General features: G+C 39.6%; 1 protein-coding gene across 1 annotated transcript in view; it reads right to left on the bottom strand.

Annotated features, from left to right (window-relative positions):
* LOC126285159 (uncharacterized) overlaps positions 1-27,482 on the bottom strand; it is a 57,711-nt gene that overhangs the window by 8,755 nt on the left and 21,474 nt on the right. The window contains exons 2-3 of the mRNA XM_049984470.1: positions 27,108-27,222; positions 22-108 (exon numbers count right to left, since the gene is read on the bottom strand). Of these exons, the coding sequence (XP_049840427.1) occupies positions 22-108; positions 27,108-27,222 (202 nt within the window). The remainder of the gene's footprint in view (positions 1-21; positions 109-27,107; positions 27,223-27,482) is intronic.

The raw sequence follows: 27,482 nt of genomic DNA, 5'->3' as shown, positions 1-27,482 counted from the left end.
ATGTAGTGCTAATATACAAACCAGAGTGCAGATTGTCCTCTACAACCGCAGGCCCTCCTGCCTGCCCTAGGCACTCCTCGGGACATACCGCCTGTGCAGAGATGGCTCCTGCGCAAAGGAATTGTTTTGTAGTTTTAATATGTGTCATACAACGCAATAACATCAGTAAATTCATCATTCACAACAGAAAATTGAATTATCACGGCACCATGGTAACCTAAAATATGCCACAGGCAAACATGCGGCTACAATAACGACACTGTTTGAATTCGGCAAAGTATTTGATGCACATGAAATTGGTGCAGCGCGTGGGAAAAATAAACATTTACATACACGTACTTCTGTAGTTACTCTGATTTCTCATACATTATTAAGATGGTTATTTCTCCCTATGTAGGTAGGTGACAGTAAAATACTTTGACACTAAGGGAAAATATTGGTGACTGAAATTTCGTGAGAACATCTCGTCGCAGTGAAATCGACATTCGTTTAATGACTTTCAAAGGACGTAAAAGGGTACTGTAAGCAGTCCCTTTAGTAGAAATGTTGTACTTCTAAATCTTGGTTAAGTGCAGGCCATGTGATGTCTTCCCTATGCTTTTAAATTTGTGTAATTTCTGGTGTAACCGAAATTTAATGGCTTTCTTTTTTTGCTCATTTGGGTGACCTTATAGTTTATCTATTCTGAGACCATTGTCACTTTTTGCACAATACAGATACAGTGTCTATTTAGGAAATGGTTTGGATATTCTGATGACTTCACTAGAGGCCAAACGATAGCTTCTTCTACAAACAGTCTAACAGAGCTACAAAGATTGCCTAATAAAATGTTACATAGGTTAGGGAGGGCAGAGAGACTATAACACTTCTTTTGGGAAAGCCAGATAATAGATCAGTTTCATCGAAACTGGACGTGTTTTCTTCATAGAGTTATCACAATCGTTTCCGAAGAAAAAGAACGAAATTGAATTGGAATAGTTCTGTTTTACTCAATGATTTTCTGTAGATTACTACGAACTGTGACCTATTTGACAGGAACCCACCAGTCCAGTCATGTAACTGAAGTGATACTTCATAGACACGCAGTTGATTAGAAGCCTCTTGGGAGGAACAGAGCCTTCTTGGAACCTAAAAATATGGAATCAATTTGAGATCGCTCGTCGACAGCACTCATTATTGCTTGCGAATGAAGAGATAGTTGCGTTTCACAAGAACAAATTCTCTTAAAACACGTTGACAATGTGTCAATGAATATCAGTCATATGAAAAAAGATCTTTCTTCAGTGTTCCAAAAACTACGACTTAAAGTAGGGGTGAAGAAATCCCAGGTATTTTTAGTAACCGACCAGAAATTACTCACTTTCAGGTTACACAAACTACTGATTTCGTTTCATCGACTGCTACGGTCGCAGCTACGAATCCTGCCTCGGGCATGGATGTGTGTGATGTCCTTAGGTTAGTTGGGTTTAAGTAGTTCTAAGTGCTAGGGGACTGATGACCACAGTTGTTAAGTCCCATATTGCTCAGAGCCATTTGAACCATTTGAACCATCTGATGGAACATAAAACGTGATTCATCTGAAAATGCCTCCTGTCTCCACTCAGTGGAAGTGCAGGTGTGCTTTGGCATGTTGAAGAGCAGTCAGGTTACGTACATGGACCAGTCGCCTACTGTGGAGGCCCATAAGCAATTAGATTACCACAACTGTCGTACAGGAAAAACTATTGGTATCCCCTCTGTTTGCTCGTACACGTGTCTGCAGCAGTCATTAACCCCAGTCGTCCATGGGCTGTGGCGCAGCACAGGTGCTTCAACGCCAGTTTTGTGAAGCTCCACTTTGCCACTCACAGACGAACAGATAACAAACCTGCTGCCGTTTCGGAAACGCCTCCGCACTTTGCCCGAAAGCCAATGATCGTGTCCTTTTAGACGTTAGATAAATCGCTCCACTTCCGCATTACGACAAAGGCTGCACTATCTTCCGTGTTCCCCTGCGTGCACGAAGTTATGACGTCAGTCTTTTGGTTCAAAGGCTTGCCCGAAGTGGTGGTATCAGACACTGAACCGTAGATCACATCGGCAGAATTTCAGCAGTTTTCTGATGCCAATGGCATCAGCAAAATGACTAGCACAGGGTTCCACCCTCATTCTAAAGGAGAAGCCGAAAGCTTCATCAGGACTTTCAAGCAACTAATTCACTTTTACGCACTTCTCACATGTGAGGGCAAACTTCAAGGCCTCTTCCTCTCATCGTACCGTTTTCAGCAGACCACGACTAATCGCTGGAAGACCGCTAGCATGGACGTCGACATAGAACACCGATTAAACAGCTTTGTTATCCGCAGCGATGTGTCCATCCTCGGCAGGGCTCTAAATTTAATGTGTTTGATTCTGTCTTGTTCCAGAGATTTTTGCAGACTGGCGCTGAGAACATAGCGTTACCTCCAAAATCTTTTGCTCTTCATTAAACGTTATTTATTTGTGTTCGATATTGCTCTTTACTTCCTTGAAGTTAAATAAAGAAGTGCCTCTAATTGTTTTTCTCACTGTCGTAGAACCCACCAACTCGTTGGCACCCACCAGCAGGTCAACCGTCCTCTCGCATGAGAGATCCGACGTCTATCACCTCATCGTAATCGTAATACGAGGGCTCAGTCAGCGATTGTCGAGTTGTGCCTATCCTTAAAACAAAATCATTTGCTATCTCCTTCTTTGTTGCTGCTAGCCACCTTGTCAGCACATAATTCAATAAAAAATGAAGTTTTTCGTTTCGTCCACTAAATAAAATTTTTCCGGATATGTAACAAAAATGTCCAGTTCGCGCTGTGAGACAGTAAGCGAGTGCTTATAACGTCTACCACTTTTTCCTCCCTTTCTTCTCGTTTCTCAGTCACTCGGGCCAAACACCAACCCACTCTCCACCATAATCATTATATTCTGCCACTTGCTTTTTTTCTCTCAATTGTGTCGTCGCCACGTTCTTCAATTTAAACCTATAATTGATATTTGTCATTCTTTAACAAAAGTAAATTCTTCTTTTTTCCTATAGCTGCTGTTGTTCCCCACTATGTTACAGTCATTTCTGATATACTTATTATAAGAATTCCCATAACGTGCATCCTAATGGACATAATCTGTCATGCATATGTAGGTTTGTTACGCTCGCCTTAAACTTAACGCTGCCATTTTATGAAATCCACTATATTATATCTTAGATTCAAAATCGACGCACAAAATTTTCATATCCCTCACTTGCTACGCACAATCTATTAGGCCTACAGAAACAGTGAACAGGACGTTTTTTGAAGGAAACTTCGTATGGTTAAATTTTGTACTGGGATACATTTCCTCTAGAGGGCACGGATTCCGATATTCAACAAAAACATAAAAAAGTGATATTCAAATTCCCCTCCACCCCCACACTCATGTCACCACTCAGGATTTCTTGTATATTATTCCTGGCTCGCCCTCCTACCACTATGAACAAATTTTCGACTATGCCTACTATTATTAATATTCGACCTTTTCTTGGCCCCCATTGATTGGGCTATTGCGCCCCGAAAATCGTCCGCTATTTCGTTAACATTATTAGTTTAACCGTGCCTGTGTGGGTAACGAAATAAAAACAACTTTTATAAACTTTTAACTTAAACTAAATACATTTGCTGTTCTGGTAGTGCCCGACAAAGCTAGTAGCGTAATATGGCCAGTCAATGAAGACCAGAAAAAGTCGAATTTTATAAATAATTAGCGTCATATCAGAACCTTATGCAGCGGTAGGAGTACCGTAAGCAGCATAATAGAAATCTGAATAGTGAGGAATGAGTGGAGGTTTTGAGGGGCATTTGAAGGCCACGTTTGTTAATATTTCTTGAATAACCTGCAAATTGAGACTCCATGCAAAACGAATTCCGGTACAGAATTTAACTACATGAAGTTTCCTACAAACAGGTCCTGTTCATTTTATCTGTAAGACTAATAGTTTGAGAACTTTTGACATTGCAGTGCGTCAGCAATCGTGAAAAATTTAATGATTATAAAGAATCCGCCTCGATTGAAAATACAAACCGGATGTTGACCTTGGTTTCGGAGCAGATAACCACGCCTTCTTTGGAACACACTAAATCCTAATGGGGCATGCTCCAACATTAATATAGAACGCACAAAATGGCAAAATACTCGCATTAAATGTAAAATAAACGGTATGTGTGTACCATGTCAATAGTTGTACCTAGCTCAAACGTCATAAGCGTGCTTCCTTCACACGCGCTTAACCGAAAGTTTGCTGGGGTGATGAAGCACCCTTCTGACGTCTGAACCAAGTACAGCTATAGACATTGTAGACACGTACCGTTTATTTTACATTTTATGCTAGTATTTTGCCATTTTGGGCTTTCTGCCTCTTTAGGCAGCTCGTGGCATTAGTAGGGGTGGTTACCCGCACCGAAAACTAGGTTAACATCCGGTTTCTATCTACAAACGAGGTGAATTCTTTATAATCATTACCACTAGTTTGCACATAGAGACCGAGAGAAGATGAAAACTTGGTTCATAGATTTTGAACGCCAGTTCAACGTTGCGACCTTCATAAAACAACAGCGACTGTGGGAGCTGAGAATGAATTGGTCACAAACTGCTATTCCTAAAGGTATGGAGTAAAGATGCAAAACATTCGCAGTTGGCAGCCGATGGATGAATTTGTGAATTTAAAGAGCAGTAGGCAAAGACAAAAATAGTATATAGGGAATATATGGACACCAGGATAGGAAGTCTTTCTGAATATCATTCCGCTACTCAGTTGGACAGAAAAGTTGGGTAATGTATCAGCATTTGGGGGAGTAGGAGTAGTTGGGCTCAAAGAAGAATCACTCGACATTTGAAGACCAGCGATGCCACTAAATTTCGATGTTGATAGGAATGGGGAGCCATGGAGAACACAGAATCAAGAAGGAAGCACCCGACCTGGAGAGACAACAGAACGTGAGGCCCAACCAATCGTCAGAGAGGCAATCAGAGCGCCCCTGTCATCGTTATCATGGATCCGACATGAAATTGGTGCTTCAGTGACCACAAGGACCAGTAATGGGTGGCTCACAGAAAGAGGGCTCAGCTCACGCCGACCCTTGGGCCAACAGCCATTGACCTCTGTACATCAACAGGCTCGTTTTCAGTGGTGTCATTCACATTTTACCTGTATTCTATCGCCGCATATTTATTCTGTTTTACTAGACGACTTTCCGTGTACTACTACGAACTGTGATGTTTCTGACAGGATATCACGTATCCAGTCGCACAACTGTGGCGATATTCAGTAGGCACACAGTTTGGTTATAAGACGCTAGTGAGGAACGGTGGCAAAAGCGATCTGGAAACCTAAAAATATGGAGCCAATCTGACATCCCCTGTCAATAGCAATCACCACTTTCTGAGCATTAAGGGCTTCTTGTGTTTCACAAGAACGATGTTTTCTGAATCCATGCTATGTGTCAATAAATCGTTTTCTTCGAGGTACTTCACAATGTTCCAATACATTACATGTTCCTAAATCCTCTTGCAAATTGATGTTAGTTATATGGGCCTGTGATTCAGCGGATTACTCCTATTTCCCTTTTGCGTATTGGTGTGACTTGAACAATTTTCCATTCTTTAGGTACGAAACATTCTCTGAGCGAGCAGATGTATATAACAGCTATATATGGAGCTATTGTATCACCGTAATCTGAAAGGAACCTGACTGGTATACAGTCTGGACAGGAGGCTTGCCTTTATTTAGTGATATAAGCTTCTTTGAAACGTCCCCTTAGAACAATTATACAAGACTGTGCAGTTCATGACATCCAGTCTTACAAATTTCAAAAGTCCGCCATCTCTCTCCCCACGTCCACCACTGCTGGCGGCTCACATCCAACTGCGCAACGCTACGCGCTGTTAACATCCAGCTGCCCAACACTACAATGGCGAGTATTACAACAATGCCAACCAGCCACTGACTGCACATAGCACAGCCAGTGATTTTTCATACAGAGCGCTATGTGGCGTTACCAATAAAAAAACCTAATCAGCCTACTTACATAGCCCCCATGCTTCACACAAAAAATTTTACAAATTGTTTTGGGCAGTGGCCAATACAGATTAGAAAAAGAATTCATAATTACCATAACAAAGAAATGAAATGCACACGCTTATCGATACAATGTTAGTCAAAAGCTAACATTTTCTCACAGTCCGTAAAGACAGTCATGATCGTTCATCACAGTAAAATAGCAGTGTTTTTGCTCAATGTCTGAGCAGTAAAAGAAAATGCACACAGAAGTAGTGGATTTTCATGCAGTCTTGAAGAAGTAGTGTTGTCCTTGCAACGGAAAGACATGCAGACAGGTAATGAGCCACAACAGAGCAAACCCACAGCACAGCCAGTCTAAGTTTTGAAGAATTTTGGAAAGTTGGTCATCACAGAGCAGACCCACTGTAGTACTAGTAGAGATTATGGTATTGGTGGGCCACCAGAGGTTCAGACCCACTGCAGTCCTCGTAGAAATAATGGTATTGCTGAGCCATCGAAGGTGAATACCCACTTCAGTCCTTGTAGAGATGGCCAGAAGCCATCTGCTGCGACTGTGCAGGTGCACAATCACCATCTAACAGTCTTGTGAACAATATAACAAGTCCATAAACCACCACTTGTGAACTCACAATTTTTTTGGAAATGTCCTTAGAATGAGCAATGCTGTTAACCAATCCCTTGCTGAATTATTAACACACATGAAAACACTATCAGTCCCTACTTCTCACATATTGTCCATATACTGTGGCCAACATAAACGTGTGCAGTGAAATGTAACTTACAAATTACTTAATTTGATGAACTGGTGTCAATTACAATTTTATAACATAAAAATACAATAACAAAGGTACAAAATATATCATTAAAGAACATAATAGTACAGATAACTTTCGTAGTAAAACAGGCTTTATAAAAGAATAGAAATAAACATCCACATCAGTGTTACAAAAATTATGAAATAAGTACATACATAAAGATCAGAATAACTTTTGAAACATAAACTTCACACTTAAGAATTAAAACAGAACAGAATTAATAATGTCTAACATCTTTAAGAAGTATATAACATGTTATTAATGCAAATTATATTTGAGGATAACAGTATTCCTCATCATAGTTCATGTAGCTGAGTATTAGAAAAATTCTGCAATATAAGTCTTATCAGATAAACATATAAAGACCAGAAGAAGATAAATACACAAGGGTACACAAACACATAGTGGGATAACACAAGGAAAGGACAGGATTTGTTTTCAGTGTAACATTTGGTACTGCAGTCCAACCCAAAACTTCATTCCATGGATCTTTCATCTTATTTCAACATTTGTCTTTACCAAAAAAATTCTATCCAAGCATGCTTTTTGTATTTATATGTTCACATTTTTCTTATGTCATTATTTATTTTCCATTATCTTACCTCATCATTTATTTCCAAGAAAATCCTATCTAAAACTGTTGTCCATAAACCCTACTTTTTTTGTTCCTATCCTCTTTCAAAATACTTTTTTGGCCATACCAGTTTCTTATAGCTTCTCAATGCATTCTTTCCTATTCATCGCAACTCATTCTCTTATACAGTCTAACCCCTCTTAAGCTAACTTAAATCAACTGAGCTCAGATGCTTAACTAAGGGACGAGGTAATGCAGCAGCACAAAACAATTAACACAAACAGCGATGACAAAAAAATGGAAATTGGCAAAGCAATTGCAATATTACAACTAAAATAAGGCACTGTGCAGCAAACAGGAAAATAAATCCGTAGTAAAACTGTCGCAACAAAGTAATACAAAGTCAATTCAGTAACACTATGCCTGGCAAACAGCAGCAGCGAATGCAATAACTTATATCTAAACATGACAAAGCTTAGGCAGAAAAAATATTACACTAAAGACAACAATGCAGATAAGGGAAATGTATATTCACATCTTAATGTCTATGTAATTAAAGTGGTGCACCACAAAAACTTATTCTATGAAATAAATTACCAAGAACTTGAAAAGAAAGTTATGTATGCAGTTTCTGTGAAGGGAAATGTCTTTTTGTGCTCCCTCATCTTTGGAAGTATGTCACTTTATTATTATATACTGGATCTGTAGACAGAAAATATTTATATTAGTACATCTATAAAATTTTATTTTAACCAATGTTGCAGTGCAGCTAGAAACTAGAAATTAAACAAAATTGGCAAAGGAAGGCGTGAAACGTTATTCGCTAGCCATAAGGCATTTTGTAATGCAAGACAATAGACATGAAACGTTTCTCATCATTTCATTTCAGTAAATATTATAAATTAAGAACTGTACAATGTAATCATGTTTTCAAGTTTGAGGGTGTCGTACTTACGATGCTTTCCACAAACGAATGTCAATAGCGAGGATAATGGCCTCTTTTTTTTCTCCACCTGTGCCTCCGACAGGCACACACTAATGGCTTTTTTCAAGGCGTCTGTCGAACAGCTGTGTGCCCACGACGCATAACGTACAGCTTGTCACTTAACTTTCTTACCGAAATATTTACGACAGCAGTTTCCGCTACAGTGACAGTCTCATATAAAAATATTTCACAGGTCAAGAATTTGCGTTACAAATCAGTAGAAACAAAATCCTTTATATCTAATAGTGTCCAAAAAATTATCGCTCTTCTTGTAGTGTCGTGATATAATCGTGTAGCTATGAAAGAAACCAAATGCTAAGTCATCTTTAATTTCACAGAAAATACTTTGAATAACGAATGTCTTTTCACCTAAACCAAAATGTTTAGTTAAAATCTCATTAACAGTATATGTTCTAAGTATGTAAGCCTTATAGTTGTTACGTAATCGTGCAACTAATAAGCAAGAATGTACGAATAACAAAACTGTGTCGTCTGTTCACTATAACAATGCATTCATAATTTCTGTTAGAAAATGTTCCCCAGGTTCTAGACTGGATATTTAACTTCAAAACATTGTTGCATGTTAACAGTTTCTCAGTGTGACAAAGCATACTAGAAATGTGAAGTGAAATGTTTTATGGCAAAGACAAAGTTAAAAAGCAGATTATATTTCAAAAAACGGTTTTACATGTGAAATGTGGTGTAAACCTATACTCTTCTTAGTACGCAGAGTTTCAACTTCAACACAATTATCATGTGGCATACGTTGGATTCTGTAAGGTCCATTGTAAACTAGAAAGAATTTGTTACTCAAGTGTTTCTTCTTATGTGACAATGAATGAGCTTTAATGAGAACTTTCTGACCAATATATAATTTTTTTCATTTGCTTTACCGTGTAATTTTCTCCTTTTGTCTGCAGCAGAACTTATATTTTTAGTAGCCAAATCAATTATGTCTTTGTGTCGAAATTTACATGTATTCGGAAAAGGTACAAGCTCTCTGAATCTGTTCGGTGGTTCTTTATTCCTCAGTACATGGACAGGTGGTAAAGCAGTGGAGTCTTGAGCCATTTCATTCAGCACGTTTTGAAATAAGTGTAAATATCTGTCCCAATGCTGATGCTTTCTGTGACATTAAAGTCTGCAAAGCTTATTGATTTCTTTCACAATCCATTCAGACGGGTTACAATGTGGTGAGTACAATGAAACAAAAACAGATTTGATTTTATGGTTACGGAGCATGCGTGACCAAACAGCAGATCTGAATTGTGGTCCGTTATCTGAAATGACTTTACTGATGTGTCCAACTTCATGTAACAAAGGCGTTGGATACAGACCGTCTAGTGGCTATACGTAATGGAGTGAAAGAAACAAATTTTGAAGTAAGTTCAACAGCGACTAGAACGTACGGAAATCCATTACATGTTCTGACAAGCAGTCCCAAGAGATCAACAGCAGCACATTCTTTTAATTGAGAAGGAATGACAGGAAACAATGGAGCACGTTGCGAGACAGTGGATGATTTCGCCTTTTGACAAAGTTTACAAATAGACAAGACTCTTCGAATTCTCTTTTCCATATTTTTAAAATAACAAGTCGTTCGAAGAATATGATATCATTTTCGTGGACCAAAATGTGCATAGCTGAAATGAATGTACCAAATGAGCTTATTAACGAAATCGTCTGGAATGCAAAGTACCCATAGCTTGTCATCAACAGTGCACCGTTTGAACAGTATGTTGTTCCTAACCAGATAATAATGCCGAATCTGTGTGTGTGTCTTTTCATGCCATTTACTTTTGATGTCTTTCCAAATTGGATCTTTATCTTGTTCATAAGCAATGTCCTTTAAAGATGTGGTGATGAAGTTTTCAAAGGCGACTTTCTGAATGTAAAAATACTGAAATTGTTCTCTAGTTTGCTTTCTGTGTTACTTTCTTCAATCCCAGCCGGTGCGAGTGACAATGCGTCCGCAACAATGTTCTCCTTGCCGGGAATGTAGACTATTGTGAAGTGGAATTCTTGCAGAGACAATGCCCAACGTTTTAACCTGTCATGATTTAATTTTGAAGATATAAGAAATTGTAATGCACGATGATCACTGTATACCTTTACGTGCTTGCCAAAAAGAAAGAAACGGAATTTCTGAAATGCCCAATCGATTGCTAAAGCTTCCAATTCAGTAACGGAATAATTTTTTCAGATATTTTTAGCACTCGCCTAGCAAAATCAAAGGTTTTCTGAACAGTAATGTCATTTTCTGTCCGTTCTTGAAATAAATGGGCGCCAAGACCCGCTTTAGAAGAATCCGTGCTAAGGCAAAAATCTTGTGAGAGATCTGGATGAGCTAGTATTGGCGTGTTAAGTAGCGATTCTTTCAAAGAATTGAATTCCAACTGTGCTTGTTCGTCCCAGTGCCAAATAGTATTTTTTCCAGTGAGAGAACAAAATTTTGGTGTAACTAGAGTTTGCATATTCAGAAAACGACGGTAAAAATTCACGAGACCTAGAAAACTTCGGATTTGTTTTTTTGTGGATGGAACTGGAATGGCTCTGATTGATTCTAACTTTTCAGGATCCGGCTGAATGACTTCATAAGAAATAATATGTCCCAAATACCTCAACTTTGACCTACCGAAGTCAGACTTTTCCAAGTTAACTGTAATTCCAGATTCTGCAAAAATAATTAAAAAACAGTTGAGGATGTGATTATGTTGTTCCCATGAGTCTTCTGCTGTTAGAATATCATCCACATATAAGTTGATGTGACGTTTTAAGAATTCAGGTGATATGGAATTTGCCCACGAATGAATGCTGCCGAAGAAATGTCCAAACCAACAGGATGTTTCCGAAACTGATAACAAACGCCGGAACAAAGGAAAGCTGTGTATCTTCTACATTCTGGATGCAGTTCGATCTGATAAAAGCTGGATCTGATATCAATGGAAGACAACACTTTTACACCATTAAAATTTTGAAGAAGTTCTTGTAATGTTTGCGGCCTGTCTGTTTCAGGAATAATGGTAGTATTGATTTGTCTCGAATCTAAGACAAGCCTCATCGATCCATTTTTCTTCTCAACAACATGTAATGGATTGTTGTATGAGCTTACTGCAGGCTCAATAATGCCCTCGTGAAGCATAGTTTGTATTTCTGTTCTAACACGGTCCTTATAATGTGCTGGAATTACGTATGGTCTACCACAAAATTTAGTATGCTCACGAACACGAAATTGGTACTGAAATCCCTTGATTGATCCTGTACTGTGAGGAAAAACTGTGGAACACAGCAAACACACGCTAGACGTAATCGTCCAATCCATCACGGACTCTGTGACGGCCGCGTTCATGGACAAACTGCAAGAGTTTGTCGTGCGCAACAGCACCGAAATCAAGTCTCTTAGAAAGTCCCTGGCCGCACAAGAGAAAAAAGCCGCCGACCTAGAAGCTAAAATGTCTGCTGCCACCGATGAAATTGAGCAGTATCAGCGAAGGAACAGCTTGCGCTTGTTCGGGGTAGCTGAAAACGATCGCGAAAACACCATCGAACTGGCCATTAGCCTCGTGCGTGAGAAACTTGGCGTGCAGATCGACGTGGCCGATATTGACAGAAGCCACCGTGTTGGGCGCAGGATACAAGATGCCATGAAATCCAGGCCCATAATAATTAAATTTGTGTCTTACCGGAAAAGAGCTGAAGTATTTGCTCAGAAAAGAAAACTCGCCAAGAATGGTGTTACCCTGAGGGAAGATCTGACGCGCGAAAGGCTAAAAGTTTAGAACGCTGCGATCACAAAGTTCGGCCTTCAAAATGTATGGACCCAGGATGGCAGGATCGTAAACAAGACGGAAGGAGGGAGGAAAACGACGAAAACATGTTCGAACTGAAATACTGAGCGAAATCTCGAGAGACACAAGGTCTCAAATTGTAATCTGTCTAATATTAGTTAATTTTTATTCTTTCTTTTAATTTTTTTTCTTTTATTTCTATAAGTACCATAAGTACTCTATTTAAAATCAGTCAACTGTTTCACAAAAATATTGTTTCTTCATTTGTCTATCATAAGTGCTCATGTATATTCATATTGTCAGTCAAATGTGAATTAACATTCTCCATTAACAGGAATCTCCTTACAACCGCCTTTCTATGTCTGTTATTTTCATCTTCGTCACTACTACTACTTCTACTACTACTATTATCTTTTTCGTAACCACTACTGCCGCTTTCCATCTTTCTTTTCGCTCCCTTCTCCGATACTTCCAGCGTGTTTTTCACCTTTAGTCCACAGATGCTTGAGTCAGTCATGACCTTGGACACACCTGTAAATATGTCTTCCCCGCGAAATCCAGCTCTTGCCCCTCTTCCAGCCAGCAGGTAAACGGAGCGCCGTCGGTCCTACAGCAGCCACAATGGGATGGACCGGTTCCGGCAACGGGCTCTTTGTGGCCTACGCGAATGCGCAGTCGCTAACGTCTCACTTCGATGAGTTCTGTGACCTGTTCTGCCAATTGCTGTTCCAACATTATTCTCGTCTCTGAAACTTGGTTGAAACCAAACATTTCTTCCGACGCTATCCGAATCGCTGGTTACTCTCTCCCAAGGGCAGATCGTGAAACAGGACGCGGGGGTGGTGTGGGTGCCTATGTTCGCTCTGATCTAACACATACTATACTATGCACATCAGATGCAATGGGTGAAGGAGAAGCAGAGTTCTTGTCTTTCGAAATAAAAACATCAAATCAGAAACTGCTAATTGGAGTAGTCTATAAACCTCCAAACGTCGGTGCCATGTCCTTCTTTCAGTCTGCCCTGTCCTCAATCGTGACAAAGTACGAACACATAATCATTATGGGCAACACAAACATCGACTTACAGCCACACACTCATAGATATAATAGCAACAAAGCGACCAGATAAAATAATCGGCGCCAATCAGACATCCGCTCCAAGACTCTCTGTTTCATGACGTGATATTCTTAAATTACTCAATGCATACTACCAAAGAAAAACCTCACCTGGTAAACTACAGAAACTTAAAAAATGTTAACCATCACGCTCTTCAAAAGGATTGCTCAGACATCCCTTGGCAGGATATAAGCAATGAACCGACTTTAGAAGGAAAAATTGGGGGATTATGTAGCAAAATTATTGCACTGTATGATAAACATGCTCCTCAACGCACTGGCAAGGTAAAGAGGGCTCCCGCGCTGTGACTCACCCCTGCATTACGCCAGTTAATGAATAAACGTGATGCAGCACATAGGGCCTTCAAGCGTAACCCAACTCCCAAGGCGTACGAAGCTCATAGGAAACTCCGAAACAGAACCAAGCAAAGTGTGAGGAATGCCAAAATCAGACATGCCCGCTCTGTCGTATGCGGCATATCAAAACCTGCTGCACTGTGGAAAAAGCTGCGCAGTTTCGGTACAGGGAAGCGAAGATCTGACGCTGTTTATCAAGGGTCTGCAGAAGAATTAAACGATTTCTTCTCAACAGCTGTAAACTGGCACGCAGCGACAAATTACCAATCTCTCGAGAGACAAGTTTTTCCTGAAACGTGTCACTACCTGCACAGTACACAAGGCAATTATGAGAATCTCTTCTGAGGCAGTAGGATATGATGGAGTGAGCATTGGCATGATTAAGATCGTCGTTGACACTATTATTCCTGTTATCACAGACATCTTCAACCTGTCTCTTGTCAGTAGTACATATCCTAGTGAGTGGAGGCAAAGTTTAATTCCACCTATACCCAAGACTGACAACCCTAAGTCACCAGGTGACTACATGCCGATCAGCATACTATCTAAAGCCCTAGAATACATCGTCCATGAGCAGCTGACAGATTACCTCAAAACTCATAACGTTCATGACGAATATGTCAGGCTTTCCAAAGCACCATAGTACAGCAACTGCATTAATCGAAGTAACTGATGACATTAAACATGCTAGGGACAGATGTGAAGCTACTATCCTAACACTGTTTGACTTTAGCAAGGCTTTTGACACAGTTGATTTCGATAAATTACTAATTAAAATGAAACAGCTGAATTTCTCAAACAGCGCAATACACTGGTTCGACAGCTACCTCAAATACAGAAGTCAGCAAGTCATTTGTGGGTCGGAAAAGTCATCATGGAAAAGCGTGCCCTCTGGAGTTCCCCAAGGCTCCGTACTTGGTCCACTACTCTTCTCATACATTAATGATAATTTTTCAGTGATTCACTCCTGCAACTACCAGCTTTATGCCGACGACATCCAACTGTACATAAGTGCAAGCCCCAAAAACATTGCTGGCGCAGTAGGGAGGATGAACGCAGATCTTTGCTCTGTTTCTCGATGGGCACAGAACCTAGGTCTGAAACTAAACCCCAAGACATCCCAGCTCATACTTATATCTTATCCAAAGTTAATCAACTGGTACTTTCGCGAAACAGTCCCTAAAATACTCCTCAATGGTACCCAACTACCATACCAAAAGACAGTATAAGACCTTGGAATAAACTTGGATGAACGCCTAAACTGGTAAGAACAAACAGTCACAGCTTGCCGGAAATCGCTCTCTCCTCCCTACATGCAATACAAAAATTTAGAAAAATATTTCCAACCCATGTTAAACAAAAATTAGTCCCAACACTAGTCTTGCCTAATCTTTACTACTGCGATGTAGTTCAACATGGCACAAATAGTCAAAATTCTAGATGCCTCGAGCTAGTGATGAATGCTTGCGTTAGATACGTGTGCAATATTCGGTTGTATGATCATATCAGTCCTTCACACTCCCAGCTAGGATGGATACGCCCACATAAGGCACGCGATCTCCACACGATGTGCTTACTTCATCGATTTCTTAGCCACTGGTGCCCCCAATACTTATCTTCTCATATTAAACACCTACTATCATTCCACAATCGCAATACCAGATCGGATACGTCTATCATCTTGGCTGTACCTTTACATAACACAAAATCTTTCTCAGTGCCATTCTCCATCTCAGCCACACGACTATGGAACGCGCTCCCCTGTGATCTGCGTCTTATCCAGAACTACTCAACTTTCAAGAGGGAACTCAAAACTTACAAATTAGGGATGGTATAACCACCATTGTTGTGCCCCTCCCATCTCTTTCTTTCTCCTCTCCTTCACAGCTTCAAATTTTACCATTCTGTTTCTCTTCCTCTAACCTATGTACCTCTTATATATCTCTCTTTCACCCTATTCTATTTTATTATGTCTTTGCTCAATGAGAATAACTCACAAGCTGCAAGAACATAACGAGAAAATTCCCAACTAACAATGGGACTGACATTCACAAAAGAAAAGTATGTTTACTTTCATATGCATGGTCATTATTATTATTATTATTATTCTTGATTGTTACAATTCTTTTATTCTTATAATTATCATTGTACTACTGTTATAATATCTATTTTTTCTTTAACATCAATACTGCATAATACGTTATATGTCCTTAATGTTATGTAGAAACTGTAACTCGTTCAATCTGATATGCCTGGTTAGGTGTAAGAGAGGGCCTGAAGGCCCTAATCTTGCCAGGTAAAATAAATGCATTAATAAATAAATAAAATAAATAAATAAATAAAATCTCAAAAGGGTCCTGCCTAGCAGTGTCATTACAATTCTCAATTGTTTGAATTTTATTCTGAATTAACTCATTAGTATCAAATATGCCGTCGATATCATCCCTGTCAGTACTTGCAGAGTGATTGTTAGTGTCTAGTTGCGTATAAAATTCCGAACTGTTGTCTAACAGAAGGTAAAGCCGATTAACTTCCTCGTCGCGGTTTGAGAGCCAATCTTCAAATTTCAAAGCTATTGACTTACCTTCTTTCTCTAAATTAATTTCAGCATCGTGAAAGTTAAAGGTTGCTTTGTATTCATTCAAAAAGACTACTCCCAATATAATTTCCGTCGACAATAATGGAACAATAAAAAAGTTCATAGAGAAGCTGTGGCTTTCACAAGAGAATTGTAAGTTAGTTTGTTGGCGTACATCAACACATTTCCCAAAGACTGCACCTGGCAATTTAATCTTACGTAATGGCAGTGTGGGGCAATCGTTCGATTTGTTGCATTTGCTAAAAGCTGTTTCACTAATTACTGAAATGGGACTCCCAGGTCAAGAACTGCCGTACATTTTACGTCCTTTAATGTAATGTGAATCACCGGATATGCAATGTTGTTATGTTTTACGTTGTGTTCCTGGAGTAAGATGTCTCTAATGTCTTCCATTTTTACTAGCTACGGCAGCTGCGTTGTCAGTTTCATACGTACGTTTTGTGGCTGCCAGTGGTATGAGTCATTGCCTATTGTCTCTTTGTTGGCGCGCGTCGTTATTGTGATTTGGAGACCTAACTTCTACAAATTCACCTTGTCGAGAGGGCTCCGCCCTGTTTGAATCCCGCCAGTTCTGATGGAATTCAGGTCTGTCGTTACGATCATATCGTCTGTCGTCATGTCGGAAGATTCCATAGTTTCTTTCTTGTCAGTCACGTGGTGGAGAATTTCTCCCTGAATTGTAACTGCGCGCTGGACCGTTGCGTCTAAAGTTATTCTGTCTCCCTTGATAATAATTATTTTGGTTACCATATTGTCTGTTTCTCTGATTGTCTCTGTGATAGGCACTACCGCGGAGAGGTGATCTTTCCCTGTAATTATTACTACTCTGCCAATGGTTGTCATACGGGTGGTGTCTGTTTTGGTCACAATTTGTATTGTGAGAATAGCCTTGTCGTGTCCAGTTATTATTTCTTTCATCGCGGAATTGTGACGGATGTGACCTGTAATTGTGGTGCTCCTGTTCTCGGGTTCCGCGATTGTCAGTGTCAATTTCCAATTCTTGTAACAGTCCCTGAAAAGCTTCAATGTCCTCTTTGCAACGTCCTGCCAAAATAATATGTCGTAAATGTTCAGGCAATTTGATTATGCAAATGCGGATGAGTTCTGAGGGGCTGTATGGGTTTGAAAGATACTGATTCTCATGTAACATGTCTTCAAAATATTTCGCAAGACTGGAAAATTCAGATTGTTCGAAATGTTTCATCATAATGATGCTGTGTTTTACTCGGTCTTGTGTAGCTTGAGACCAATATGCTGATAGGAAGGCATGATAAAATTCTCCTTTACTGTGACAATCGTGAATGACCGATCACATTCTTATAGCTGGTTCATTCTCTAAGTAGCCACACATAAATTCTATTCTGTGCTCTAATGACCAGTTAGGAGGAAACCAATGAGAGAATTGAATGAGCCACGTATGTGGATGAGTGTCGTTGACAGAATTCTTAAATGTTTTGAATTTACGTCAAGTAATGAACAGCTTATAGTCAATATCATCTTGTCGGCGGGTGGCCTATCGGTCATTGTTACGTCGTGTCGGCGGTTCCATCTCAAAATTCGGTGCACCTTGCCAATTTCTTTAATAATTTCCGGAATGGCCTGTGTTATTATTTTGTGGCTTTTCCGTATTTCTAAGTCCCTCTTCCTGTGTTGGAGCGCGAGTGTCCTCTGAAATACGTAATTCTTGTATTACCTGTGTCAGCTGATCTTGTACTACCCGGATTTCTCTTTGGTGTTGCGTATTAATTTGATTCTGATTTTGTTTGAATTTCCTAATTTGTTCGCACTCTTCTGTGTCATTCAGATCATCATCTACCTTTGCAGATAAGTTAATGAACTGATCCAAAAGTTCGGCTACTTCTCCGATGGTGTACTTATTTCCTCAGTGTGTTCTTCTGAACCAAATTTCAGAGTGTCCGTTTGTGTTGAAATCGTATCTACTGTTTCCTTTAAGTTTTGTTGAGATTTTGCAAGTTGCATAACCGAATCGGTAGATGCAACTGAGTCAATTTTGGCTTGCAAGGTCTCATGATTTTCATGAACAATAGTTTGCAGTTCTTTTATGGCTGATTCGTGATTCTGTAATGCATTTTCATGCCGCGAAAAAATAGGTTGAAAATACTCACAAAATTGGGTTTCTACGTCATTAAAGCTTTTTTGACATTTCGATTCGATTTTATGCAACTCAGTAGTTAAATCTTCAAGTGTTTGTTCAAGCGTATGTTCCACTGAGTCTAACGTTTGAAGCTTTTGTTCCATTGTGTCTAACATATGAAGATTTTGTTCCATTGTGTCTAACATTTGAAGCTTTTACTGTGTTTGTCTCTGATTTTGTTCCATTGTGTCTAACGTTTGAACATTTTGTCCCATTTGTTTCTGATTTTGTTCAAGCGTTGTGTCTAACTTTTGTAGCCTATCTCCCATTTGGTGCATTAACTGTAATAACAGTGCACTGGTGTCTGAAACATGTTCCTTAGTGCTATTCGGCAGTGCATTTGAACCAGCAATATTCACATTTTGAAAAGCATAAAATGTGTCTTGATTTATTTGAGAAAACCGTGAGGACGCAAAATCTGAATCTATCAAATTAAACTTTGAACAATAGTTAATTCATTACATGGTGGCGCTAACACACTGCTTTCGTCTTCACTGTCATTTCTCAGTTTACTTTGAATCCTAGTATTACGTTTTTCACACGCCATTATTGTCACAATATTTCCCACGATAACACAGAAAAGCACAATTTGAAGAGGCAAAAATAAGAGAACACGTGAACGTAGCACTGAAAATAATATCTAGTTAATTGCATCCGCAGCTGCGAAATACTTGGTGCAAACCGACATGCATGCCACAACTGTTTTTTGTACAACAATGAAAGACTACAATTACAAAGGAGATTCTTCCTACAATTATGGGCTAGCAATAAATAAAATGTTCACTAATTACACAAACTACAAGAAAAAATTAGATACTCCCAATTGGCACGGGATTATTTGCTTCTAAGAGGTCAAGTATGCTTTCGCCACCATTTATGCATCGAGTTGGCTCATGAACTACTGGTTGAAAATAATTTTCAGTACAATTTCGAATGACGTTTTATGCCTGTCACCGATTTTATATGTATAATTTTTCCAGCATATCAATGGTAGATTTAAGTCACCACCGACTATAATTGCATGATTGTGGTACCTATTGAAATGAGACTCATGTTTTCATTGAATTGTTCAGCAATATATGTTCTGAGTCGGGTGGTCGGTAAAACGATCCAATTAATAGTTTAGTCCGACATACTACTTCGCAGGAAATATCTACTCCAATTTCACTACAAGGTAAACAACTTCTGACAGCAATAAATAATCCATCACAACTGTATTTAATCTATCCTTTCTGATCACTGTTAAATCATTTTAAAAAAAATTCTGTTAAACTTATTTCCAGCTTTATCCAGCTTTTTGAACTTACAACTACTTGCGCTTCAGTAATTTCTATTAGGGCTTGGAACTCTTGTTCTTTCCCAACACAGTTATGACAATTCACAATTACAACACTGATCGTTTCTGTGTTTTATCCTGGCCCTGTTTAGACGGACGCCCTTTCTGTGGTTTACTGAAACCCTCTAACTTAAAAATTTGCTTCGGAAGACGTTCTTGTTTACAATTACTCGGCTTTGCTACGTTCGTGTTCCGTCGTGCTCAGCACACCCATTGGGGCCTTCCAAGAAGGCCCAGTGCAACTGCCCCACTTATTTTCTCACTTTTAACTAAAATAGTCCCGGTCCTGACAGCTCCCCGCAGAAATACATTAATGGGCCCTACACAAAGTAGCAGTACTACTATAAAAGTTGTACATGGATTGTTTAGATGATCCTGAAAGAACGCAGCTACATTTTGTACACTATCGTCGCTTTCTTGGGATTACTGAGCCATCTGTTTCTCTACGAAGTCTTTCTTACGTCACTATTTTGTCATCTGTCCTCCTGCTCGCAACGGTAATTCTCTTTCTCTGATGAACTCACTTCAGTCGTTCTCTTAGAAAGAGAAATCAATAGTCACCACCTCAAATTTCATCAAATAATTTCTTATGCAAATGTTGCAACAATCACATTCGGAATAACGCAAAGATACAACTTCTATCATAACTAAGGTTGTACTTAGGATATGTAGCAATGGGACATTTTTAGACCCTTTCTTGGCTTTGCATTTCGATCTACTCCTTCCCTATGGTTTTGGAAATTTTCTCTACTCTTTTGGCGGGTTTTCTTAAAACAACACTTTCGATGTTACATATTTCAAAGGCAAATATAATCGTACCTGTCACGCAGCAATGTTCGTTTCCGGGCCCTCACAACATCTGTGCTCAAAGCCACATTTGGTATTACTTTTTTCCAATTATAATTTGTTGTACCACTTTGACCAATTGAATATATCAGGACCCTACCTTTCACCATTCTTCCAAATTTCATTTACTTCAACAGCTTGAGATGAACATGTATTATAAAATATGGTATTATCTTCCTCACCAGAAACTACATACAACCATTTATTGACACATAAATGTGTTCATTAACTTTTAGCCAATGAATTAATTTTTATTTAATACTATTATTAGGACAATGCCTGTTCCATTGTAAGGCCATTTCAATTTTCTCGGTCAAACATCGTAATTTCCACAACAGTATGGTAATAAGTTTTCCTCCTTTTATCTCTCTCCTTACATAATTTCTATTCCTTACCAGCTGTCGTAATAACTGGTCAACATAAAATTATAATTGTCTAGAATTCTCACTTAAGTTAATATCAATTAAATATCCTAAAAATCAATGGTACCAAATACACGTAGTTTCTTGGCATTCAATAGACTACACCTACATAATTTACAATTAGAGGTAATTGAAACCTTACATCTCTCTTCCGCTTGGATTAGCCTTAGGTATTTAACATTCTCTAGCGAATTTACCACGTATGGTGCAGGTGGTCTTTCTGTGTGTGAACTACTGCAATCACTAACTCTTCTTATTCTATAGTTAACTGGCTCAATGAGTTGTAGTTCTTTTCAGAGTCACATCTGTAGTTCTCAGACAGTACGTGTGAATTGTTCCATTTCTCTCATACCATTCTTAAGCAACTTCCCATTTCTGCTGATCGAATTTACCATCCAAGTCAGACCAGACAAGGGGAATTCACTACAGGCAGGCACTTGCACTTTGACAATTTCCACAGTTGTTCTGATCTAGATTCGATCATATGTGTGTGCATTTTATAATAAGCGACATTAGAGTCGTCCAAGGTTCCAAACAAAATTTTGCTAAATTATCATACAAAGTAAAGGATTCATTAATTTATCATTTTGTGGATCGCGTAACTTGCGACCTTTCCACATTGTGTGTGACCCCATTAGTCAACATATTACAATTCTTTTTACAAATATTTAGATGCTATAGTTTCTCCTTGTCTTGTTGAAAACCTTCAAATCCGCTCTTTTTGTGCTACTAAGTTTTCATGAATAGTTCTAAGATTTACTTACGTTACCAACTTTCAGGTGATACTGATAACTTCGACGATCGTTGACGATGGTAATATAACCCTGAGGAAGCCCGTGCACTTGGACATCCCAGGCATAATAACTTCAACTAATGATCCAGAGACAAGTCATCACTGTGCATGCTAACATGATGATTTGGTATTCAATAGAAGGAAACCTCACTTAAATTTAATTGAAAGTTTATGTCATACACTTCTATTTCAATAGTATGTCTTCTGCCTATTGACGTGTACCTACAATTTTGCTTTCTCTCGGTGTCGTTACATTAGGCAGTGCTACCCTTAGTACGAAGGTGATATGCCCATTTTATACCATTCACAGATACTAAGGTATGGATGGGAAGGTTTCATGCTGCTAAGCGTCGGATAACGTGATGAAAGGCGAGCGAATGATGTCTTCACTGAATCATCTGGAACGGTAATCCAGGGAGTGCCATGACATCCTTGAACTGTTTGTTACTGGTGGTAAAAGTGAGTGCTGCATTTCACGCCGGAATCCCACTAGCAGAGGATGGTGTGGAAACATCCACGTTCGGCCGTCACAAAAAAGAAAAAAAAGAAAATATCTGTTGAAAGCCATCGCTCAGGAATGTGATGTTAGCGGCCTTCTGGCCTGCCATCAGACGAAGGCGTCGAGAAATAAAAAATGTGGACAAAGTGATTCTCATCCACTACAATACGATGCCACATGTGGTAATTAGAACTGCCGGCAAACTACCAGGCTAAGGTTTTCCAGTTTTCTAGGGTGCAGGCGATAAGGTAACGTTCCAAGGAGAGGTACGGCAAGTGATGGCGTGTCGTGGCCATAAACGCAAACTTTCGCCGCTTTGTGCTAACGGATACGTTTGTTGGACGTCCCACACTGATTTCAGGGTCTATTTCACTCAATGTTGCTTGTCTGTTAGCACTGACAACTATTGCAATCGCCACTGATCGCGGTCCTTATGTGAAGAGCGTCGGCCACTGCGTTTTTAGTGGTGAGAGGTAATACCTGAAATTTGGTGTTCTCGTGACATTCTTGACATTGTGGATCTCTATGTATTAGATTCCCTGACGAAATCCGAAATGGAATGTCCCAGGCTTCTAGCTCCAAACACTATTCCACGTTTAAAGTTCGTTAATTCCCGTCGTGCGACCATGACCACATCGGACACACTTTCACATGCATCACATGAGTACAAGTGACAGTTTCAACAGCGCACTGCCCTTTCATACCCTGTGTATATGACACTAGCGCCATCTGGATTTGTGCATATCGCTACTGGATGACTCATGTCACCACAGTGCATAATTTGACTCTTATGTTCTGCTCATTCCGGTTGTATATGCCTCATAGTTTCGGTAAATGACAATCTGTCACCTTTTAATTGAAACACATTGGGATATGCACAAACGACCGGTGTGGTAGAGCGGTTCTAGGCACATCAGTCTGGAACTGCGCGACCGCAACAGTCGCAGGTTCGAATTCTGATTCAGGAATGGACGTGTGTGATGTCCTTAGGTTAGTTAGGTTTAAGTAGTTCTAACTTCTAGGGGACTGATGATCTCAGATGTTAAGTACCATAGTGCTTAGAACCATTTGAACCATTTTCAGATCTGTACACCTAACAACTGCATTGGTCTGTAATTCTCGCTGACAATGTTCCACCACTTGAAACTCCTTTCCTGCGACTCGTCCGATTTTCTCTTCTCAACACATCCTGTAGTCCTGATGGCCAATTTGTGCTCCCAATTGTCAAGTAACATTTCGTGGTTTCGTTTGCTCTTGCAGTATCTTATTGTCGTGTACCTTCCACAACGGTATATTACTCTCAGTTACTTCTGTCTACCCATACAGATAATGACTACTATCTCTCTTATGAGGATATATCTTCCTACAAAACTATTATGACGGACGTTTCTCACCTTATTCAGATTTGAAGTTTGTTTCCGCCTAAACCATTTCTGGCTATTTTAAGCGTCAAATTCACCGTCCCAAGCATGTTCAAATTACCATGGGTCAAACTTTTCAATCTTCGCACCTCATGCTTGTCAGCTGGTACACATTTGGATGTAGCTTCTCCTGTAACTAATTTGTAAATACACTTGGATTGACAAAAGTCATAGTAAAGCGATATGCACATATAGAGATAGCGGTAGTATCACGAACACAAGGGGTGAAAGCGCAGTGTGAATGCGGAGCTGTCATTTTGACTCAAGTGATGAATGGGAAAATGTTTCCGACGTGATTATGGCCGCACGACAGGAATTAATAAACTTTAAACACGGAGTGGTGTCTGGAGTTAGAGGCCTGGGACATTCCAATTCACAAATCGTCAGGGAATTTAGTATACCGAGATCCACAGCGTCAAGAGCGTGCCAGGAATTCCAAACTGCAGCCATTACCGATCACCATGAACGATACATCGGATGTCGGCTTTCACTTAACGACCGCGAGCAGCGACGTTTTCGTAAAGTTTTCAGTGCTAACAGACAAACACCTCTGTGTGAAATAGACGCAGAAGGCAATGTGGGACGAAATTTTTAATAAGGACTTTACGGTTTTGTGAAAGGAGAGGCTAAACACAGTTGATGGTGGCACGTCTGTGGCTGTTAGAACTAATTACTCTTGTACCGAAATTTAATTAATTTGTTAAGAAGTCATTCGTGGCAACCGGAATAAAGTAATAATTGGGTCCTATTAGCGACTGCCCTACTTAAATAATATAATAACACCTACCCGGCTGATACAGTTATAGTTGGTGGTGACTTCAGTTAACTTTATATATCTTAACGAAAATACGTGTTTTAATACGTAGGTACGGATAAAACATCATGCAGAATTGTGCTATACGCATTCTCTGTATATTATTTCCATCTGTTAGTACACAAGCCGACTCGAATAGTAAACGGTTGTTAAAACATACTTGACATCTTGGCAGCAAATAATTTTGAGCTAATAACGAGCATCAAAACGGATAAAAGGATTACTGACACAGAGCTGTCGCAGAGAGACTAAATACCCTAAAAATAAACGAAAAATGTATGTATTCAGAAAACAGATAAATATTCTCTTGACACATTCTTCAAACACAAGCTCTAATCCTTCCAAATGAGGCTTTAATTCAAAGAAATAGTATCGTCTGCAATTGAGAGATTTACACTAAATAAGTTAACAAACGACGGAGCTGATGGAGCTGATTCCTCTTAGTACATGAAACGGGTAGGAACAATGTTGCGGAAACAACGGAAGAAGCATGCCAGATTTAAATGAAAACAAAATCTAAACAATTTGGGATCTTCTACAGAAGCTCGAAACGTAGCGCAGACTTCAATGCGAGATGTTAATAACAGTTTCCACCACGAAAGTTTGTCTTGAAATCTGGCATAAATTCGAGAGTGATTCTGATGGTACGTAAAGAATGCTGTAGGCAAGACACAATCAGTATTTTGGAGGGAAAATGCCAAAGGTACTGATTATAGGGACAGTAAGACGAAGTTATTAATCCTCGAAATTCCTTCATTAAAGTCAACGAAGAGAATATTCGTGAATTCTGTTTAATGTGAGAATCATAAGTAAATGAGACCACATATAGGGTGCAAGTGCAACCTATTCTTGGGTACTGCTCCTGTTTTTGGATCCATACTGGGTCACATTAAAGGAAGACATCGAAGGAATTCAGAGACGGGAAGGTAGATATTTTACTAACAGGCCCGAGCGACATGGTGAAGGATCTAAAATGAGAATTCCGTTAGGGAAGGAGTCGTTATGTACCAGGAACCCTATTGGGTGAACCAACATTTGAAGGTAACAGAAGATCGGTTCTACTGCCGCCACAGTATATTTCCCACAAGGACCGTGAAGATAAATTACGAGAAATTAGCACACATACGGAGGCACATAAACAAACATTTTCCTCTCGCTCTGTGTTTTAGCGGATCGGGAAAGGAGACGACGGACAGTGGAACGGAGTACCCTCCACCACTCGTCGGATGGTGGACTGCGGATACAGAAAATAATCTTTGATAAGGATGGAGACATGCGGAAGTAGCAAGATAATACGCACTCCTTAAAAAAAGTTTCATTGCTCATGATTATATGTGAGGTGTTTAACCATTTGCTATACAAGGTAAATGGGTGTAAGGCAGACATGTCTACTGGTGACTGAGGACGGTGTACTGAAGAATACTGAATCAGAGTTTAAGTCGATTGTAGACTAATAATTATGGCTATTAAAATTCCTACTTTTCCTGTTAGTGTAGTAGTACCTCCACGGAAATGTTGTACAAGTAAGCCCCTAACATTCATTTTCACCCTGTGTGACAGGTCAATTATTGATATGTGTACGTGTGAAAGCACAACTGGTACTATATACCAAAAGGCATAGTCCACTTCGTTGTGCAGTTACGACCATGGCGAAAACATCAATTATAGTGCGTGGGTAGACTGATGCAGAAGAACTAACCAACATATTGATGTGTATACGTATAAAGGTACAACACATAAAAATATCTGCATTTATGCCTTTCACACCCTGTACATTACTGAGCTAGTCCTCGAACCAACATTTTACTGTCGCAGATTCTTTACTGTGATTTCATATCATTACAAATGGCATTCCCATTGTGAAGAGACGAGCCATATGTCTCTTCTTCTAATCTATATAAAATGCACTACCTGGGGTGCTTGGATTGGACCTGGTCCGTCATCTAATGAATCAATGGCCACTTGGCTTAACTGCTAAATCAGCTTCTACCTGACCAGTGATTACATCACTGGCCTCTTCGCCCAACTCTCGCAGGACAGGTACTATCCAAAACATTGCTAACTGAGATGTTGTGTTGTGAACATTACACTAAATGAAATATATGGGTGCAAACGACCTTCTTCACTGTTTCTGGAATATTCAAATTACGTGTGATAATTTCCATGTGTTAGCAAAATACACAGAGGACTTTTCATTGTCATGAGTTTGGTGTCGACCCTCGGCTCATTTGACATGGTGACAAGTGTCCCCCTTGTGGTGTGGCTGTAGCAGGTTGTCAAATGATAAAGTGTATTCACCTGCTTCTGAAGGTGTTGCCGTTTACAAATGCTCTGGTTCTCCCCGTCGTTCACGAGTCTCGCTGTACAGACCCATGGGTGTCTGCCAAGAAGTTTCGTTGACCAACACAGTACCTAATTCATCAACAACCGAAAGGGCTGAACCCAGTGAAACAACTGAGAGAGCTGTGGAGACAACTTCAGAGGGGACAATTTCTACAAACACAACAAATGCATCGGCCTTACCAGAAGAAGAAACAACAGTTGCTGACACAGCAACAGATGGTTCAGTCAAAACTGCTGAAAATGGTTCTTCCACATCAGAGAAGACAAACGTGTCAGCCTCAACTGCCTCGTAATGCTATTGCATTGGGTAAGATAAGTTAGCACCACGTCTTACGCCATCGCTTTATGCGTCACTCTAAACACGCAAAACGTGGAGGACACGGAGAACGTGTGAAAAAAGGAGAACATGGCTCTTTTGACAGATAACAGAACTGGGTATTTCACAAGTGGTGTAACAAGAATGGTTCAACCTAATTTTAACTAACCATACTAATAATCATTTCCTTTTACGTGCATAAATTGAAAACTTGCAATTAGAAAGACTTAAAACACTGG

Source organism: Schistocerca gregaria, chromosome 8 (genome assembly GCF_023897955.1).
Source record: "Schistocerca gregaria isolate iqSchGreg1 chromosome 8, iqSchGreg1.2, whole genome shotgun sequence".
Taxonomy (NCBI): domain Eukaryota; kingdom Metazoa; phylum Arthropoda; class Insecta; order Orthoptera; family Acrididae; genus Schistocerca; species Schistocerca gregaria.
This window is presented reverse-complemented; position numbering and strand designations above follow the sequence as displayed.